This window comes from Denticeps clupeoides, chromosome 12, assembly GCF_900700375.1.
Source record: "Denticeps clupeoides chromosome 12, fDenClu1.1, whole genome shotgun sequence".
Classification (NCBI taxonomy): domain Eukaryota; kingdom Metazoa; phylum Chordata; class Actinopteri; order Clupeiformes; family Denticipitidae; genus Denticeps; species Denticeps clupeoides.
In genome coordinates this window covers 18,847,172-18,867,955 of record NC_041718.1, presented here as the reverse complement: position 1 = coordinate 18,867,955, position 20,784 = coordinate 18,847,172, and the positions used below count along the sequence as shown (strand labels likewise).

The 20,784-nt window shown below is 48.2% G+C and overlaps 1 protein-coding gene across 2 annotated transcripts in view; it reads left to right on the top strand.

The window, feature by feature from the left end:
• Nucleotides 1-19,969, top strand: part of cpne5b (copine Vb) — a 45,445-nt gene extending 25,476 nt beyond the window's left edge. Inside the window, exons 7-20 of one of the 2 annotated variants that reach the window (XM_028998194.1) lie at nt 327-390; nt 1,483-1,586; nt 1,944-2,048; nt 4,623-4,664; nt 4,955-5,030; nt 6,951-7,004; nt 7,633-7,694; nt 11,270-11,316; nt 12,450-12,631; nt 13,172-13,299; nt 13,707-13,809; nt 15,608-15,665; nt 17,066-17,139; nt 17,263-19,969. In XM_028998194.1, coding sequence (XP_028854027.1) covers nt 327-390; nt 1,483-1,586; nt 1,944-2,048; nt 4,623-4,664; nt 4,955-5,030; nt 6,951-7,004; nt 7,633-7,694; nt 11,270-11,316; nt 12,450-12,631; nt 13,172-13,299; nt 13,707-13,809; nt 15,608-15,665; nt 17,066-17,139; nt 17,263-17,451 — 1,288 coding nt within the window. In that variant the 3' untranslated portion in view covers nt 17,452-19,969. The remainder of the gene's footprint in view (nt 1-326; nt 391-1,482; nt 1,587-1,943; nt 2,049-4,622; nt 4,665-4,954; nt 5,031-6,950; nt 7,005-7,632; nt 7,695-11,269; nt 11,317-12,449; nt 12,632-13,171; nt 13,300-13,706; nt 13,810-15,607; nt 15,666-17,065; nt 17,140-17,262) is intronic. The other variant, XM_028998195.1, reaches the window with a different exon arrangement.
• Nucleotides 19,970-20,784: the final 815 nt, after the last annotated feature.

The window sequence follows — 20,784 nt, the reverse complement described above, 5'->3', positions numbered from 1 at the left end:
ATGTGTGGAGGCAGAAGCATTTGCCGTTTTTAGCATCTTATCATTGCCAGTAAAGGTGACTAGCTCTGCGCAGTAATCTCCGTTCAGAACTCTGTGGAACGCTCACCTCGTAACAGCTTATGACTCTGAAATCTGGTTGAACAAATGCTTGCTGGAAGGGGGCAGCGTTATAGAGTTAATGAGCTGAGAAATGACCGTTTGCTGTGGGGAACGCACATGAACGGGAAAACCATGCAGATCCTGTGACCCCGTCCTCAGTAATGGAAGCTCTCATGATTGGCTTTTTGTGTGTGTGTGTGTGTGTGTGTGTGTGTGTGTGTGTGTAGGGGAATTCCCGGGAAGAAGTGTGGTTCGATCGTCCTGACGGCGGAGGAACTCGGCAACTGCAGGGTGAGTCACAGCATTACTGTCATCTGGATGAACGGCGCCTGGACTGGGACAATAGACACACTCCCGGTCCAGACCCATCACCGGCCACATCGGGACGAGATTTATTTACGCCGCACCACGTCACTGAGCTGTGGCACCAACACCGAGTCCTGTCACACATCCCACACCTGGGATTTAACATTCTCCCCCTCAGCGTTTTCCTAATGAACAACTGTGTGTTCCTCACTACTGAGTGACACTCGCTGCAGGATCAGGGTGCTGGTGTACTGGGGTGTTAGTGTATGTTATTAATGTGATCGTCATTACGGGGCAGTGGTGGCCTAGCGGTTAAGGAAGCGGCCCCGTAAGCAGAAGGTTGCCGGTTCGAATCCCGATCCGCCGAGGTGCCACTGAGGTGCCACTCAGCAAAGCACCGTCCACACACACTGCTCCCCGGGCGCCTGTCATGGCTGCCCACTGCTCACTCAGGGTGATGGTTAAATACAGAGGTATAAACAACTGGGTATAAAAACGTTGTAAACATCTTGGATTTGATGGCGTGGGCGTGGCCTGGATGAGGATGGGCAGGCGTATGAATATGGAATATTTTGGCGTCTGTATTTAATGAGGGCTGCTGCTGCAGCACACTTCAGTCCTCTGGCCTTGTTAGATGCTGGGCCTGATGAATTATTAACTCCAGTGGCGCTGCCCTGCATGGGCAGCTAGTTAGATATTTATTTATTATGGATGATAATCAGATTTTGGAACAGGCACCGCTGTGTAACAAAAGGAATTTTCAAAAGGAGCATTCGTGACCTCCGATGTGCCGGTCATACAAATGAGACAACCAAGTGTAGCACGTGACAGCAAGAGCTCCATTAGGGTCTCGCTGCACTGTCCCGACTCGAGGACATATGAAGCCTCCAGATAACGAAGCCACGGCGTCCTGTCAATTTCACTTTTAATCACCACAGGACCACTCACCACCATCTTCCTGTAATAGCCATGCGAATACAAACATGCGTGGGCGGGGCCGACGGGGGCGTTCCACTGCTGCGCTCATTAAAATGTCAGCTCCTCTCTGAGTTCTTCTCCTTTCTTGCTCCTTCACAGGATTTCGCCACCATGCAGTTCTGCGCCAATAAACTGGACAAGAAGGACTTCTTTGGGAAGTCAGACCCCTTCATGGTGTTCTACAGGAGTAACGAGGACGGAACGTGCGTTCAGTTGGATCTTTTGGCTTCATTCTGAAATAAAATCCGCTGAAATAGAATCAGCCAGTAACAGGTCAACACTACTTGCCCAGAGTGCACTTTAGCCGCCAGGTCCACCTCTTTTCCCAGAAAGCTGTAGGGTAACCGCTTCATTGAAAAGCTTTTAAATCTTGACTGAGGAGAAAATGATTCATAAACCCGCAGTTTACATCACAACACCATCCTCAGTCATTCAGTCAATCGGTGGCATGCTGGGTAAAAAAGGACAGCGCTATGTGGTTTCGCAGCAGATTCAGAATTCAGAAACTCAAAATGAGCCACGCCCACAGGACTTTAAAATTTTTTTTTTATTATTTCAAGGTTCACCATCTGCCACAAAACCGAGGTGGTGAAGAACACGCTGAATCCAGTCTGGCAGTCCTTTACCATCCCGGTGAGGGGACTGTGCAACGGGGACTACGACAGGTACAGACCCCTCCACACGACACCGCGGGTGACCGTCACGCTGTCGCAGCCAGTCAGCTCTGGTCCAAAAAACGTCCATTACCAATGCTGTCTGAGACATAACATGTAGCAAGAGGAGGAAGGAAGTTCAGGAGGTCAAGAGTCACCCGTCTGTCACTTCTGGCTCTTACGTTTACAGCATTTACCAGACGCCCTTATCCAGAGCGACTTACAATCAGTAGTTACAGGGACAGTCCCCCCCCGGAGCAACTTAGGGTTAAGTGTCTTGCTCAGGGACACAATGGTAGTACGTGGGGTTTGAACCTGGGTCTTCTGGTTCATAGGCGAGTGTTTTACCCACTAGGCTACTACTACCCTTGAGACAGTGCATCCCCGTGGTCCAAATAAAAGTTTACAGAAATAAACAGAATCAAAAACGGGAAAAAATGAGCACCCTACCAGTTGTAGCCCAGGAGTTCTCCTCTGTTTCCCTCCATGTTTCTACACTCCTAATACCCCTGATACACAGAATATGTCACAAATGTGACCACGCCCACTACCAACACCAACATGCAGATTATCGGATCCTTAACTCGTGAATGTGACATTAGAGACCATGTCCCATACGCGGTGTCATAAATATGTCCCTCTGAGGGTCAAATTCACAGTGACAAATTAAACCCCTCATTAAAGGGCCAGTTTGGTGACAAAAAAAGGTCCACTTCTAAACCAGGCCAGATTTAAGGGGGGGGTCAGACGAATGGAAATTGATTCCCCTGTGTAAAGACGTGATTGCGTTTGCTCTGTTAATAAAAACGGGGGTTCCGGCGCAGCTTTGAATCCAGACGATAAAAGCCTGTGCAACGCTGGCACGGAATGGGCTCGAGGGAATTCCGCGCCCCTCTCGCCTCCCCCGCTGCTCGCAGGATATTTCCGGCCCGTCTGTAGCTGGCGCCTGATCGACGGGACCCGCAGGGCGTCCCTCTCGCTGTCAGGACGCGCTCACCTGCGTGTGGGCTGAGCCGCGTGTACCGCACTGTGATTCCCTTGTCTTTGGTGGCACCCGTGGGTGGATTTGTGTTTGTTGAGGCCCGGGCGTGATGCGTGGGGAGTCACACAAACTTATTCGCAGAATGAAAAAAAAAATAAACTTCTGCTTAATCCTGCCCAGAGGAATCATTTGTCAGGCGGTGTTCCGGGGAGCGTGAGAATGTGGGAGTTTTGGTGAGTTGGTATCAGCGGGTCTGCAGCGCAGCCTCTGGGTGGAGGCTCTACTGGAACGTAACATGAAATCGGAAAACCGAACAGGTTCAAGCTCTGGACGGAGTAAAAGTGTCGTTGTTTCATAATCTTTTATGGAAAATTTTAACACTCTCTGCCACAGCTCGCTGTGGATTAGTGAGTTTACGACATACCCACCTGCCAAAAATAAACGTGCTTCAGCAGGTTGCTATGGTAACATGCAGATGGGAGAGGAAGGAAAATCCTCCATGAAGCTCCAGGTTCTCCGGTTCTTTTCCTGGAGGATTAGGAACCTCCAGGACAACTAATGACGTGTGGATGGAATTTTAGGTCAATTTACAAATAGTAGTGACAGGGACAGTCCCCCTGGTGACACTAAATGTCTTGCTAAGGGACAATGGTAGTAAGTGGGGTTTGAACCTGGGACCTGAACCTGTGGTTTTCTGGTTCATAGGTGATTCTCTGACTCACTAGGCCACTAACACCCTTAGGCGTCTTCATCCAGGACTGTGACAGGATCTTTTTGTTGGTATGTGATCATTTCTGACACCCCATAGATTAAAATGGGCAGAGCCTATAGACATGATTGGCAGGTCTCACGCCCCATCAGGGCAGAAAAAGTTCATCACATCGTCATACAGAGACCCTCGCAGAACAAACGAGTAAGACATACTTTTAATTTCACTTGGATTCACACGTGAAGGTGGAATAGATATCAGTCTCAACTGGATCTGCACGTACAACTACCAGCCAATCAGATATGAGCTGGTCACATGACCTCCTGACCCTAAGCTACATGTAATGATGTTTAAAGAGTGATGGTGTCATAATATCGTCCCTCCCTGGAGACCCACAGTAAACTGGATTCAGCTTTTACTGCCATTATCCAGGAGATTTAATGCCACTCTCACAGGAAGTGACCTTTTATGTCAATATGCTGACTGGCAATAATGACAGCTGTAATAATAGTCTTATATTAAATTTGTAATCGCTGGTGTCCTCGTCCCGCCGCCCTCCTGCATAACTGCGAATGCTTCAGCAGGTATAATGAGGTTTCGGAGTAGACGAGTGCAGTTTTCTTCTCCATTAATTCGGAACGTAGATGTCATTTTTCTCGTCTTTTTACTGCGCTGCAACGTCTGCTGGAGGACATGTTCACCCAGCTTCTCCAGCCGGTGCTGCTCTGCGCGAGACGGATGAGACGAGAAGCCAATTACCACGCGTCCCTGCTAAATCCTGCAAATGAGGGCCATCGCAGCGAATGCAGCCACACTGGTCTGGCTGATGATCGTTCATGAATTTGCATATTTATTTATTACTCGTTCTTTTTGGTGCTGCTCTTGTCTCCCACAGGACAATTAAGGTGGAGGTGTACGACTGGGACCGTGATGGCAGGTTAGTGGTTTGTGGCCCAATTTTCATGGTGCCGTACAAAGCTTGCTAGTCACCAGTATGTTGGAGACATACTGAACTACCCGCCCAGTTATTTTTTTGTAGGTGTGTAATTATTTCAGCCACCCTGAAGATGGTTTTATATGCAAAAAAAATCTCCTCTTGCATGTTCTCACATATCCCCTGTGTTGGCTTGAAACTGTGTGTGCAAGTGAGTTCCATTATTGGTCACCTGGAATGGGACGCCCCTTTGTCTGATGTCATCTATAAAGCAAGATTCGTTTGTGTTGCAGCCACGATTTCATTGGTGAGTTCACCACCAGCTACCGAGAGCTGGCCAGGGGGCAGAGCCAGTTCAACATCTACGAGGTGAGTATCTGACCACCTCACTAGCTACTGTAGGCCAGTGGCTGTCCGGGATCGATTCCTCGTCCCAGCGGTGTGGGGAAAGTGCCACCTGGCATCGGAGGCTTTTCAACGTGCGGTGAATGAAACGGTTCAGAGGTCTATAGTGCCACAGTGAGCTTTTTCCACGGAATTTGGTGTCTCATTTCGGCTGCTCCCGTTAGGGGGGGTCGCCACAGCAGATCGTCCAGTCTGGTTGTACGCACAAAATTTGCTAAAATTACCAAGAAATAAACTGTCACCTGCATCCCCAGTGGCTTGGTTGTGCGTGAATTTAATTTATTTTTCCTATAGAATGGTAATCACCTGAATAGTGGGGCAGCGTGTGAAATGAGGATTAGTGCGGAACATTCCAGGAATTATTAGCCTAATGTCTTTTGGTCCCCCCAAGGCGCCTGTCTGAAATCACGTCGTTCCCCCTGAGCCTCTCAGACTGGGCTCGACGGCACGGCCCATTAACCTGGTTCGGCCCGACCGGTGCCTTGTTTCAGTACCATGTAATCCATGCTGCGATGGGATTTCTGCCGTTGGCAGCGGCATCAACCCTGCCCTTTTCCCGCCCTCTTACACAACTTCATCCATAAACAACGTGGCCTTCACGGAGCCGCACACTTTTTACGGTTCTCAAAATGACAAATTTTCACGACCAATTGACCAATGACCAAGACCAAATTATATTATGCGGGGAAAAAGTATAGGACTGATCATGGACCCTAACCACAGTAGTCGAAGCTCATTCCTGAACCATCATAGTCCTTCACACTCTTTTGGTTCTTGCCTGACCCATTATCTTCTGGCATGCTAGATGTTCAGGTCCAAATGGGTCAAGATTCAAGGCGTGACTTCTCTGCTGTGGGTATGATAATGTGTTTTTTCTGCTCCAGTGCTGACTAATGATCATTAATCAGCACTTATCTCCAAAACCACCCCCGCCGCACGGTGGGCTCTTTAGTTCAGACCGTCTCAGTGTGAGGAGGATGAGAAGTTGAGGAATTGTTTATTTCGGCCCTGGATCGATTTCGGTTTAGATCGGCGCTGCACCCTCCTGACCAGTGACTGGTCAATAACGTGGACGGTCTTCTGAGGTTTCTTCTGAGCCTCTCAGGCTGCTGAGTTGTTTTTATTAGAGATGCTCAGGGCACTTCAGTGAAATTAAATACAAACCGAATTTTAGTCTAGAATTTAGTTTAGAACACCAACACAGCCTACTGTAAAATAGGAGGTTAAACGACAGCATTATGTAACTGATTTCACCAAATTGGCTCATTTTCTCTGTAGGACCAGACCCCTGGACAATGTCCTCTTATATCAAGAGAGTTAAATTCCACACCGAACACCAAACCCCGGTTTACTAATATGAATAATAGGTTAATTAATATGAAAGGAATATGAAATGGCTCCTCTCTGTGTGGTTGTTCGTAACGAATTCTGTGTTGGGGCAGTGGTGGCCTGGCGGGCGAGGAAGCGAGACTTATAACCGAAAGGTTCCAGTGAGGTCCCCTTGATCAACGCACCGTCCCCGCACGCTGCTCCCCGGGCGCCTGACATGGCTGCCCACTGCTCACCAAGGGTGATGGTTAAATGCAGAGGAGACGTGTCACCGCCTCACCGCGTGCTGCGTTGCAGTTTTATTTTCCTAATGCACACATTCGATTATTTTTCATGAGAGCCTTGATGCAAAATGCAAACTGCTGTGCTTCGGATCGCATGGACGTGAACCTACGTCCTCCTCCCACCTTTCTGCAGTCCTCCTGCGTAGGAAAGTGTTGCTAGACCTCGCGTGTGGGATCATCTTCGAACCTGCTGTTGTTGTATTGTTCCCAATGCCTGTCTGAGTTCGCTTTTCTCAACTCGCACTAATAATAATCGCATTTCCCTCGGTAGGTGGTGAATCCCAAGAAGAAAATGAAGAAGAAGAAGTATGCAAATTCAGGAACGGTGAGTGTCAGCTACGGTGCCGCCGAGGGGGACGTGTCCACGCGGCTGTCGGCCATGTCTCATTTCACACTTCAGTTAGTTAAAGGAGGAAGCCACACGTGCACACACACCAGCCCGGAGATCTGTTTCAGGTCGCGGTGGTGAAGCTCGCCACGATGAATGATGTCCCTCCGTCTCCCGTTAATGTCCCGTCAGCCGGTTACGGTGACTGATGGCGCTTTATATCACAACAGGCTCCTGTTGACTTTTTCATAACGTGGCTGATGGAGTCATCAGCCAGCGGCACGTTTACCTTCACACACCCGTCCCTCGCCCGGCGTCATCATTTACATTTACATTTACGGCATTTATCAGACGGCCTTATCCAGAGCGACTTACAATCAGTAGTTACAGGGACAGTCCCCCCCCTGGAGCAACTCGGGGTTAAGTGTCTTGCTCAGGGACACGATGGTAGTAAGTGGGATTCAAACCCGGGTCTTCTGGTTCATAGGCGAGTGTGTTACCCACTAGGCCACTACCACCCTATCAGCCAGCGGCGCGTTTACCTTCACACACCCGTCCCTCGCCCGGCGTCCCCGCGCGCATCCCCGCGTACGGCCGCTGGTGAGCGCTTCTCTGTCTGTTGCAGGTGACCCTGCTGTCCTTCTCCGTGGAGTCGGAGTCGACGTTCCTCGACTACATCAAGGGAGGGTGAGTCGGGCAGCGAACGCACACCGACACTCGGCGACACACAGCGGCGCGTTGGGAGGCGCGGTGCTCTCGGGGCGCGGTCCCTAGACGCAGCCTACGTGCGTCCTCAGGATATTACAATGTCATTATTACCCAGGAAACTTACCCACGTTTCTTCCATTCCGGGTGATCTACGTCACCGGATAATACCTTACACGTGCCAGCGTTATTAACGCACCATGTGCATCACATTTTATGTTTTTTTGCATAATTATTTAGCATTTTATTGCATGAAATAGGTATTTGATACGCCATAAAAACGGAGCTTAATATTTGGTACAGAAACACTTGCAGAGGGCACTTCTTGGCCAGGCTTGCGCACAGTGCAACAGGGACAGTCGCGGGGTTTCAGCTCCTCCAGAGGTTTTCTACTGGCTTCAGGTCTAGGCCACTCCAGGACCGTGAAATGCTTTTTACGGATGCCACTTCTTAGGTGCCCTGTCTGTGTGTTTGGTCATTGTCCTGCTGATTTTGGAAGTTGGCCCTTACTGAGGGCCCATCCAGGCTCTCCTTTACAGGGTGTGGAAAATGTGTCCACGCCCATGTTCTTGGGATCGTTCCCATCCTTCTTCTTCCTCCGAACACGGCAAGTGGAGCTCACACCAAAACCGTTCTGTTTTAGTCTTGTCTGACCACATGACCTCCTCCCGTGCCGTTTCTGGATCATCCACGTGGACTTCAGACGGCTCTGGACAATGCTGGCTCACACGCGGGGACCTTTTGCACGCTGCAGGACTTTAGTCCAGGACTTCAGTGGGCAAAATCGGCAGGGGATCAAACAATTATTTACCCCACTGGCATTTGGCCTTACAAACGAACCCCTTGCTTAGTGTGTAGTGCTGCCCTAGTCGGTGCCCTCAGAGTGGGCTGGAGGTCATGGGGCAGTGGGGTGACGGGTCCTCCTTGATGAAGTGGCAGCTCGCGCTGGTGTGAGCTGTTCGGCTCGGCCGCGTTGCCGCGGAGACCCCCAATGCAGGATCCCTCGGCCAATTCTGCTGACCGGCCCTCTCCGATCCTCGCTGTTATACATGTGTCATTGTTACAAACACACACACACACACACACACACACACACAGTAAGCAGCATGGTTACTTGTGGTCCGTCCAGCCCGCGAATGAAGCCCGGCGGGGCAATTACCGGCCGGCCGCAGCTCCGGGAGCGGAACGCCGTTGCTGACAGTCGGGGTAATTGGGTGGACGGCCTGGTTTCGGTTGCGGCAGAAGAACAGAGAACCCGGTGAACCGTTCTCCTCCTTGCGCTCATGAGGCCAGTCGCCGGATGATGTTTCTTTACCGTAGGCCTGCAGCTGCCGTGTGAGTGTGAGTGTGTGTGTGTGTGTGTGTGTGTGTGTGTGTGTGGCTCACGTTTGTATCAGCTGGTGCGACCCGAAATTAAGCTCCGGGATTAAAAGGAAAGCGGAAATTGGCACTTCGGCTGAAGCGGCTCTTCGCCACCGACGATCCGGTCGTGAAGAGTCCGGCCGCGTGTCGGGAATACCGATTGGGGCCGAGACAGGAGATGACCAATCACCACCAGAACCATGGCAACGCTCTCGAATCGACAGCCTCTACCACTCAAAGATGAAAGTGTTACCAAGAAAAGAAGGAAAAAGAACGCAGTCTTTGTTTTTATGTTATTGTTCATTTCATATTTTTACGATATTGTGATTTTCTTTTTCTTTTTGAGAATTCCTGTGTTTTAGTGTGCTTTTATGGGATAGCAAATACAATTTCTATTAGAATTCTGCTCGCCTGTGATGTGAAGGTGCATCGATTAGCAGAAGGAAATCGGCGGAATCCATTTGGTTCCGGGGAGCTCCGGAGCGACGATAACTGCGGGAGCCGCGGCGGCACGCTCCATTACCCACGCCGCCGCCGGCGGTCCGTGGGTGGAGGCTGTGGGGTGGGGGGGCGCCTGTGCACGGGAGCGTTGGCTCTGATTAAACGCTGACCTTTCGCGCCGCGACAGGCCGGACGGCTGAGTGGCGGACGCCCGCCGTCTGTCCGCGGCTCGCCTCGCCGCTCCTCCCGCCGCCGCCGTGACCCTCGGAAGACTTCTGGCATTTCTGTTAGCCGACCCCGCCCCGTTCTGGAGGTGAAGAGTCGCCGTCTGATTAATCCCCGGTGGTCAATGGCCACCGCAGCAGCCACCACTCAACAAAAAAAGCAGAAGCCCCCGCGGGGGAATTGATCGATCCGTAATAGCTCCACTCCGGGGCAGGAAGAGCAGTGGATTCCAGACTGCGGCCCCGGGTTGATGGACAGGCGGCGGTCAGGGAACCACGGCTCCTCCACGATTAATGAGTGCAGATAATTGGTGTCCAGGGCGGGAGGTCTTCTCTACCCACAGGATCTGGAAGGTTAATGTGATACGTCTACTTTTTTATTACTGTGTTGAGGCCCAGCTTGATGGGGCTTCCTCGTTTCCTCTGTAGTCCTGGATCTGCAGATCTTCTTCCCAATGGTCCTCTGTCTTTCTGCCTCCTTAGACTGAACTGATGAATATATATCACGCCATAATTATGATATAAATGGGTTGTGCGGCTAACATTCTGATCTATTTCCTTCAAACGTTTCACTAAAGTACACGTTGCTGATTCAGAAACAAGAAGACATTAGAAACACTTCAAACGAATGGTGAAATGGTGGAAATCCGCATCTGAAGTCGGAGGTGCATTATTAAATGATATTTAAGCAGCGCTTCTTAGATGTGTGCAGGTGCACCTTTTTTCTTGTCATTTGCAGATTTCATTGTAAAAATACATTTAAAATAAACAGTAGAGTGAGTGGATTGTATATATAATTTAATGTGTTCCCTTGTGCTAATGTTTTCATTTATAGTGTTTTATTGTAATACCATTTTGAAAAAGCAGCATAAAAGTCATGCTAGGACCACTTTGCCTGAATGTTCTCAGCCCATGTTTTCCATTTTCAGGAATTAAGTTCACTGGTAATTAATACAACCGAACAAAAGCCCCACTGTTCCCCTTCATTAAAGCACTTTGGCCTTTGCTGTGATTGGTTTGTTGTAAAACGCATGCAGAGGTGTGACGACATGACCAGCGGTTCCCACGAAACCAAGGACACATGATTGGCTGTGATGCAGCATCTTATTCGTTTCTTAACTCACCGGGGAAGTGAAAAGCACAACATGTGAGGAGAGTAAAAGCCTGCGGCGGTGTAAAATGCAGCGGCGCACCGCCGGACTCGGTAATTCATCGGATGTTGTTATAGCGCCGCGTGCGACGCTCCGTTTTTCATCAATTCATAAATCTACCTGGGCAGCTGGCTGTGCCTCCTCCATCGTCTGCTGCTGAGCGCCTGGAGGCCGCAGGTTCCACAGCTGGACGAGAATCGACGCTGGAGATGCGGCGTTTCATCCTGACAGATAGGGATGTGTACCGATGCCCATGGGACAGCCGCGCTTCATCGCCACAGGGAGCATGGCTTGTGTTTTTCATGTGTGCGTGTGTGTCTGCAATAGTTTGTGCAGTTGTTTTCATCTTTTTTTTTTATTGTGTTCTCTCCCTGTTTAGAACCCAGATCAATTTCACTGTAGCCATCGACTTCACTGCATCTAACGGTGGGTGTTGTTTATTGTACATTTACATTGTACATGAATATCTGTGTTTTTGTGGCGCATTTTGTATGTAATTGTGTATATTTTTTATGTGATATGTGTGTTTTGTGTGCTTTCTGTTGTATAACATGTGTCTTGTTTTGTAGACAGTACAGTACAGGCCAAAAGTTTGGACACCTTCTCATTCAACGTGTTTTCTTGATTTTCATGACCATTTACGTTGGTAGATTTTCACTGAAGGTGTCAAAACTTTGAATGAACACATGTGGAGTTATGTACTTAACAAAAAGTGGGGACCTGACCTCCACAGTCACCGGACCTGAACCCAATCCAGATGGTTTGGGGTGAGCTGGACCCCAACAAGTGCTAAACACCTCTGGGAACTCCTTCAAGACTGTTGGAGAAGCATTTCAGGTGACGACCTCTTGAAGCTCATCGAGAGAATGCCAAGAGTGAGCAAAGCAGTAATCAGAGCAAAGAAACTAGAATATAAAACATGTTTTCACTTATTTCACCTTTTTTTGTTAAGTACAGAACTCCACATGTGTTCATTCATAGTTTTTATGCCTTCAGTGAGAATCTACCAACGTAAATGGTCATGAAAATAAAGAAACACATTGAATGAGAAGGTGTGTCCAAACCTTTGGTCTTTACTGTATATTTGCGTATTTTGCGTTGTTCGTTTGTTGTCTGATACAGTGGGGGGGGGGGAGTATTTGGCAGGAAAATACATTGGACCTTTGTCATTGCCAACCAAGGTTACATTACAAAGTATTGAGGTGAACTCTTGCTATTGACCAAATACATATTTTCTGCACCGTAAATACAAATAAATTATTTGAATGGATTTTTGTTTACATTTTGTATGTCACAGTTCGAGTGTACCTGTGATGAAAATGACAGACCTCTCTCATCTTTTTAAGTGGGACAACTTGCCCAGTCTGTGCCTGCCAGATGCTTTTGCCCCACTGTATGTGTGTGTACAGTGTTGTTTTGTGTGATGTTTGCTGTATAACATGCAATATGTTTTGTGGGTTTTGTAACGTGTGTTTCGTTTCGTGTGTTTGATGTGGTTTTGCCTGTGACCACCGAGAGTTGCGATAGACGAAGCAAGCGTCTGACCTCTGACCTCACAGGTAACCCATCCCAGTCCACGTCTCTGCACTACATGAACCCGTACCAGATGAACGCCTACGCCATGGCGCTGAAGGCCGTGGGGGAAATCATTCAGGACTACGACAGCGACAAGATGTTCCCGGCGCTGGGCTTCGGCGCCAAACTCCCGCCGGACGGACGGGTGTTTCACGAGTTCCCGCTGGTGAGTGTGTGTTGTTCTCCGGCGCCTCCTCTCCATCCTGTGTCGCGGCTGGATTCCAACACCGAGTGTCTTTCACTTGCTGCAGACGTGTGTGTGTGTGTGTGTGAGGACGTGAAATAAGAATATTGCTTTTTTTTTAATGCGTCGCTGGAGATCTGCGGCCCTCTGAGAAATAAAAGGAACGACGCCCCGTCTGAATTCGCGCTTCTGAAACTGCAGCTTCTGTCCAGCTGTGATAAACTCCTGCCGGGCGCAGGAAGACGGAGGGGAAAAAAAACGTGGGCACATGTGTGTGTCTGTGTGTGAAGACAGGAGAGATGGGAGACCCGGAATTTTGCCGCTTCTGGAAGCTTTACAAAAAAAAAATAAATCTGCGTGTGTGTCATATTGCATCCTGAGCTCCTCGTTTCTCTGTAAAATCCCGGCGGCTCTCAGTCGAACTGGCGGGAGTCGTGTGACGTCGGGGGTCTCTAATCCCCCCCGTTAGTGGCGGATGGGCGAAAACCACTTCTCACCCCGGCACGTCTCCCTCTCTTTCAGAACGGGAACATTGAGAATCCCTACTGCAACGGCATAGAGGGCATCCTGGAAGCCTATCACCAGAGCCTGAAGACGGTGCAGCTGTACGGACCCACCAACTTTGCTCCGGTGGTCAACCACGTGGCCAGGTGGGATGTAGGCAGGGCCGTCACCGCCTCGGCTTGGCGGACACATGAAAGGTCGCCGCGGTGGTCTTCACGCCGCTGTTCCGAATCGCACATCTGCCAGAGTTCCGCGGCCAGGAACTGAGAGCTGAGGAGACTGTGGTCGGGCCGTAGAGACCTCGGTGCCGTGGACATAGTCCACGGGTGGGCATATTGAGGCGGGACGGGATTTTTGAACTACCATTTCACCTCAGCGGCCGAGTTGCTGATGGCTGTGCGCTGATTAAATCGTCTGGAGAGTGAAAAGAGCAGAAAGAGGCTTTCATTGATGGCAACAAACCAGTCAAAGTACTGTAACGATTTTCTGTTTTTGCTGTGTGTGTGTGTGTGTGTGTGTGTGTGTGTGTGTGTGTGTGTGTGTGTGTGTGTAGGTATGCTGCAGCAGTTCAGGACGGCTCTCAGTACTTTGTGCTGCTGATCATCACGGACGGCGTCATCTCAGACATGGCACAGACCAAAGAGGCCATAGTGAATGTGAGTTTTATTGTGTGTGTGTGTGTGTGTGTGTGTGTGTGTGTGCGTGTGTGTGCGCTTTCAGTGTGAACTGCAGCGAGGCCACGATTACAACAGACTGGATTTAAAGGGAATTTGCGACTGTTAATGAGACCAGTAGAACAGCCACACCTTCCTTTTAAGATCTTGCCTGCTGCTCAAACACTCTTGGCCGCCACGGAACTGCCGCTGCAGCACCGGATCAGAATGCGTGAGTTTGTGCGGAGTGTGTGTGAGAGTGTGTGTGTGTGGGTGGGAAAATCTGACAATGTGTGACGAGTTATCTCAAGATCAGCACTTAATAAAAACGGTGGATTGAAGGCCAACGGGAACTTCGATAATGGCTGAAACCGCAGCATGACCACAAAGAGCAAGGCCAGAGCTCGACAACGCGAAACACAGCGGGGCGTGGTCGTGTGGGGAAGGGGCTCAAACGATGGCAAAGGTTCAAGCTCAGAGCTGCGGGTTCAGCTAATTAGGGCAGATCTTCAGATGTTGAGGCATGTTGGGTGGCTGCCCAGATATGTGTGTGTGTGTGTGTGTGTGTGTGTGTGTGTGTCCTCTCACGGGTTCGTTTTCAGGAACACTGACCTACTTCCCGCTTCTGCTGCCGCACGGGGAACCGCATGTATCATTCATACCATCCTCGCCGCGCAGGGACAGGAAGCAGCTGTTCACCCCCACAAAACTCCCTAAAACAGGCCAGGCTGGGCACGGGCCACGCCCACCTCGTGGCCACGTTACGGCGGCGCTTCGCCGCAGGAGAAAACTTTACGCAGTTTTACAGGGCCAGAGGTGGAACCGCCACCAGACCATTACCAAAACCGCCGTTTCCAGCCGTTTCCCCGCCCACCAGAAAATCCTCCCGTCAGCCATCTGCCTGGCATAAACACTGCAGCGGCGGGATATGAATATTTAACGTGCGGGTCATAAACGCAGATGGAGCGCGGAGCCTCTTCATATTTTTAGAACCTGTTTGTTTTTTTGTTTTTTTTTTTGCTTAGTTTAGCTCTTTTGTCAGAGCCGTAAAAATTCCGTTGTCAAGGCAACAACGGGAAATGTCTAGTTACAGCGGATCCGCTCTGTCAGTCACAATGCGAGGTGGTGGCACAAATAGGCCAACAGAGCTCAATTATTCACGAGTGGCGCTGAAGTTCCCCTCCAGTAAACCAGGAGATGGTGGTGGTGTCTTCATCGGACCACATGGGCACGGAGATTCAGAAAGGTGCCTACAGACGTTTTACGAGGTTTAATCCTCAGGCAAACAAAGTAAATGGTCGAAGAGGGCGTCAGGAGCCTGGCCATCAAATCACACAATCTGACCCCAGAAACATACCGATCATGAGTCCAAATACCACGGTTTGAATTGTGCTGTTGATATGATTAATGCATTGATGGCATTTTTAGGTCTTTAATACCACCGATAGCCAATAGCCCAATACACAGCTACCCTTCATTAGCATTGACGTGAAGCGATAACAGCCTTTATTACATTTATATCAGATTTGGAGCTGAATAAACAAAGTTTATTACGTGGTTCTGGTTTAAAATACCTCATAAAACCTCCACAGCCAGTTTTAAGCATCTCTTGCCAATGATGAATTGCATAACTTGGAAAAGAATGATTAGAATTAATAAGAAGAAATCCAATTAGATTCATTTTTTAATGTGTCAAGTGTTTGTAAAAGTGATTTTATTGCTTGTTATAACACATTCATAACTAAGAGGTTTAATCACTGCTGCGTAACTCAATGATCTAAAATCTCCTGTGTTCCTGCAGGCTGCTAAACTCCCCATGTCCATCATTATTGTGGGTGTGGGACAGGCCGAGTTTGATGGTAAGACCTCTGACCTTTCACCTATGTGTGTTGGACGTCTGTGGCAGGCATAACTCTTGCAAATACTTCAACCAATGAGTCAATAATTAGCCTTACAAATCGTCTGAGGGCAATTAGCAGCCCATTTGAGTCCACAGACGGAAGACGGAGTGAGATGGAGTGAAATCCGACTTCAGCTAATTACGGCGTGTTCAGTAAATATCAATCACTCAGCATCTGGCTAATGAGCTCTGGTCCTCCAGGCTCCACGGAACGCCTCTCGTGCAGATTAGCTGTGAGTTGGCTGGTCTGAAGCCATACGGTGGGCACCGTGGCGCTGGAGAAGGGCGGTGTGATGAGGTGGCTGGAGGCTGTGCGCTGTTGGGCCAGCAGAACAGACTGAGGCTCTGATACCTGTCCAAAACAAAATCAGAGAAAGCAGACATTTCCCATAATGGAGTTAACCACCGCAACAAAAAGACTGCGGTTCAAACATGCAAATAGTAACAAAGTGAAATTGAAGTCCCCCAGTGAAAGACTGCAGCACAGCACATGGTGATATATTGGGTGGTAGTAGCCTACTGGGTAACACACTCATCTGTGTTGGGGCAGTGGTGGCCTAGCGGTTAAGGAAGAGGCCCCGTAATCAGAAGGTTGCCGGTTCGAATCCCGAGCCGCCAAGGTGCCACTGAGGTGCCACTGAGCAAAGCACCGTCCCCACACACTGCTCACTCAGGTGATGGTTAAATGCAGAGGACACATTTCACTGTGTTGTGCTGTGCTGCTGTGTATCACAAGTGGCAATCAACTTAACCCTGAGTGTCTCCAGGGGGGGGACTGTCCCTGTAATTACTGATTGTAAATACTGTCTGGTAAATACTGTAAATGTAAATAACAAACAGAACAGGCTCGGTTCGGGATTTGAACCAGCAACCTTCTGATTACTACCCCACAGGTAAAACTGAAATGAATGAGCAGGGAAATATGCCAAAAATATAATTCCTTCTGTCTTTGTCACTGAAGGTAAGGTGTGCATTTCTGAAACAAATTGCATGTTCTCTGTGAAGGTGTCCCGGATAGTATCCCACTTTTCAAACCTTTTCGTGGGATTGTCCATTAGATCGTACCAGGATGTTATTTCATGGGGTCGTATCTGAGATTGAACAGATCTGTTACAGATCTGTCACATCAGTTCTACCACCCGCCCACCCTACACACTAGGCACTGGCATGAAATTACAAAAACAACCAAAAATTCCCGTCGGTATAGCACTGCATGACAGTCTTTTTGCAGGCATGAAATCGACAGGATCTGAGCTCCGCAGGCAGCAGCATCCCGCACTGCATCAGAAACCCGTCCTCATGTCTCCCCTGCACCGAGGAGAACTGTAGTGACTCTTGCGAATTTTTCTCCCTCTTCAGCTATGGTGGAGCTGGACGGCGATGACATCCGGATATCGTCGCGGGGCAAACTGGCGGAGCGGGACATTGTGCAGGTGAGCAGGAGGACCGACAAATATTCACATTATCAAGAACAATTAGACATTGACAGCAGAACGACGCATATCTGGACAGACGTGATAAAATCTCTCTTGTCTCTGCATGTGCGCCGACGCCAGTTCGTTCCGTTCCGAGACTACATGGACCGGACAGGGAACCATGTGCTGAGCATGGCCCGCCTGGCCAAAGACGTTCTGGCGGAGATCCCGGATCAGTTCATTTCCTACATGAAGAGCCGGGGTATCAAACCCAACCCAGCACCCCCACCGTACACCCCTGCCGGACACACCCACCACACGCAGATCTGACCAGGAGCTTTGCTCTCCTGGAATTCTGGGACACGTCTCCGATATTGTGAGGACGGCGGCGGGGACGGATGCAGTGTAGAAAAAATCTCCTGGTTTCTCCTCAGAGATGCAGCGGCGTTTTTTTATTTTTAATTATTTTTTTTTTTTGGTGCTTGTTTTAATAGGAGGAAATTCGGACGTGAGAATCTTGACGCTCGGACTCGTTATTATTTTCCAAAAAAAAGACAAACCAAACAAAAAAAACAGTAAGATGTAACACATAGACATAGGCCTGTGACTGTTTCCCGACGGACCACGTCGGACCCCATGAGAGTGAGACGTGCTTGTGGTTTCAACTCGTGCCTGTCTGTGCTTGTCTAAATGTGTCAGCACATGTCTGCCCTGCTCTGACCTTTGACCTCGCTCCACATCAGCGTATCAGAGTGAGTGTGTTCAGGTGCCGTTTTCTTTTTTGGTACTTTTGTATGTGGTGTTGCTTCGAGGGAACCGCCTCCAAAAAACCTAAAGTTACAACCAGGACAAGTCATCCTTGAACTTGAATGTCCGCAGCATCGAGCAGTGCACCGATAAAGCAGCAGTGATGACGATGATGATGATGATTATTATTACTGACATTCTTACTGCTGCTCTTTTCTCTTTTTCTCCCTCCCATTTTTTCTCCAAGTGAAAGTGCCTGTTTTTTTGTTTAGTTTTTTTTTTGGTTATGCCTTTTCAAGGCCATCAAATTTCTTTTACTGCTACTGTTTAAACACTATGATTACAGTGTGTGTGTGTGTGTGTGTGTGTGTGTGTGTGTGTGTGTGTGTGTGTGTGTGTGTGCGTGCGTGCGTGCGTGTCCATTCTCAGAGGTGTGAGCATGAATACAGAAATCTCGAGGAGACTTCATGGCAGTCCAAACAAAACAAGCCAGATTGGCCACGACGTTTGTCATTCATCACTTTCATTTATTTGATTATTATTCTTCATAATTCTGACGACTGCGTTTATTACTGCAGTGCTGTGATGCTGTCATTCAAAACCATCCTCTGCACTTCATGTTTATAGTATGATAGAACAGTCAGTAATGCGTTTATATTCAGACGTTTGATATGGGGTTTTTTTTTTCATCACAAATTGATAAATTGAAAATGTATGGTACGTTACTATGTGAATAATGTATAATATCTGTGGGTCATCTATCTACACTCATAAATAATCGTTTTTCACGGGTTATGTAGTAAACAAAGTGGATTTAGCTTTTTTCCCTTATTACCACTGTTATTCTGTTCCTGGTTCTGATGAGATAGCGGCGACATGCTTGCCGCACAAATATCTTCTGGATGGTTTGCCATTAGCTCGTAATATTTTATATGCTTCAAAAGGAATTGTTAATTGGCCACTGGTCCAGTTATTGGCAGCCAATGGCAACAGATCAATAAATTAACATCATTAATGAAAGGGTTATGAATGTGCTATAAAGATGTTATGTGAGGTTCACGCTGTAACTGATATTTTTACTGTTGAGATAAAGCTATTTTTACGGAGGTTTCACGGACAAGACTGAGTATTTTTGTAAGTGCAGATTCTCATGGGAGGAGAGAGCAGGGCCATCGTTCCTCTCACTGCTGAAGGGACGGCTGTCAGGAAAATTAATTCAATAAATCGTTCAGATCCGGTTAATAAGATGAGTACTGAACGTACCAATTTGTCCAACTGCATCCATTAAAATGAAGCTGCGGAAACTTCAAGATTCTTTTTAAAGCCATTAATGTTGCCCTGCTTTTTCCATATTTCATGTTCGGTTTGCCGCGGATTTGGAAGATCCTGTGAGGGGATGTCTACTATGCATATAGCTGAGTCGCAGCAGCTCAACGATACCTTCACTGCATCCGGATATCAGAGGCTTCAGGGGTTTTTTCCATTTGACACCCTGAATGACCAACGCGCCATCACGACCATCGGCGAGAGGCATGCTGGGTAAAAACTACGTCCCCGCTCATTTCATATCTGCTGATTGTTGTACGAATGCTCTGCTCAAAGCATCATTACCTGATCTGCAGCCAAGAAGAGTTTCTTCTGTTGTGTTTTATCAAACTCTGGGTTACCTGTGGAGTGTTTGATCGACCGATCGCCCGCCCACACTGGCCACACCCTCCCCTCATCCCCTGTATCATAGAGACCCTGTGACGTCTGAATGATGTGCATGTTTGTTTCAAATCTGCACTTGTAATGGACTTCAGTGTTTTTCTTTTTTGTTCTCTTCTTCGCTCTCGTTCCACTGGTCTGTTTTATGGACATTTATGGAATTGGACCATGCATGTTGCAGATATTGCTGATATTTTCTTATCTTTTTGGACAGTATACCGTATATGTTACTCACCTTGCTTTCTTTATATCACAGAGTTTTTCATTTGCATGGTCTTGTTTTCTATTTACCAAAATTAATTGTACATGATTGGTGTATAAGGTGGGTTGTGAAATGCTTTGTATTGGGTTGCCTTAAATGAACATTATGAATAAAATCAGATTACTACTTTTACACACGGTGCATAAATAAAGACTAATTATTTCAAGAAAACTGGGATAAGGATGAATGTGTAAACAGAACACACCAAATCTCCATGATATTAGACAACACTTGTATCTGTATGACTGGGGTCTTCTTGTTGATGACCTCTGACTGGCCTCAGATCAGTGGTCACCAGGAATGACATCTCTGCCCCTCGGTGGTGGAATGAACTTCCAGCTCAGTCACTGAGCACCTTCACACGGCAGCTCAAGACCTTCCTCTTTAGAGAATATTTAGATGAACTTGTAACCTTCTTCTTGTCTGACTTCTGTATAGAAACTAGAACAGAGTGAATAAAAAGATTGGGTTCATAGTTGGGGGTCCCTCGTGAACCAAAATTGATCTCTTCATCGATGGTAACTTGAAAGCATGTTGTAAGTCGCTCTGGATAAGGCTGTCTGCCAAATGCCTTAAATGTTAATGTATTGTGTATTTACAGTTTGTTTATGCTGTATTTAAGCTTCTGTCACGATCCGGTCCAGAAGGGGTTACTCCGGGCCCGGATGTCGTCCCTGTCCTGTTGATCATGAATTAAACCCCTGTTTCGTGACGTCGTGTGTATGCGTCCTTCTCATCGTCATGTCCAGCCGTCGTTCAAGATCTACTGCCTCGCCATGTCAAACTAGCGCGACATCTTGCACTGCGTTTACTATCTTTACGTTGTTTTTGTTTAGTCTACAGTGTGTGTTGTGTCTACAGTTGAAGTTTACAGTTTACTTTTGTGTCTGTAGCCGGTTACGTTGTGTTTACACCACATTCCGTGTGTTTATGCAGTGTTTACACTG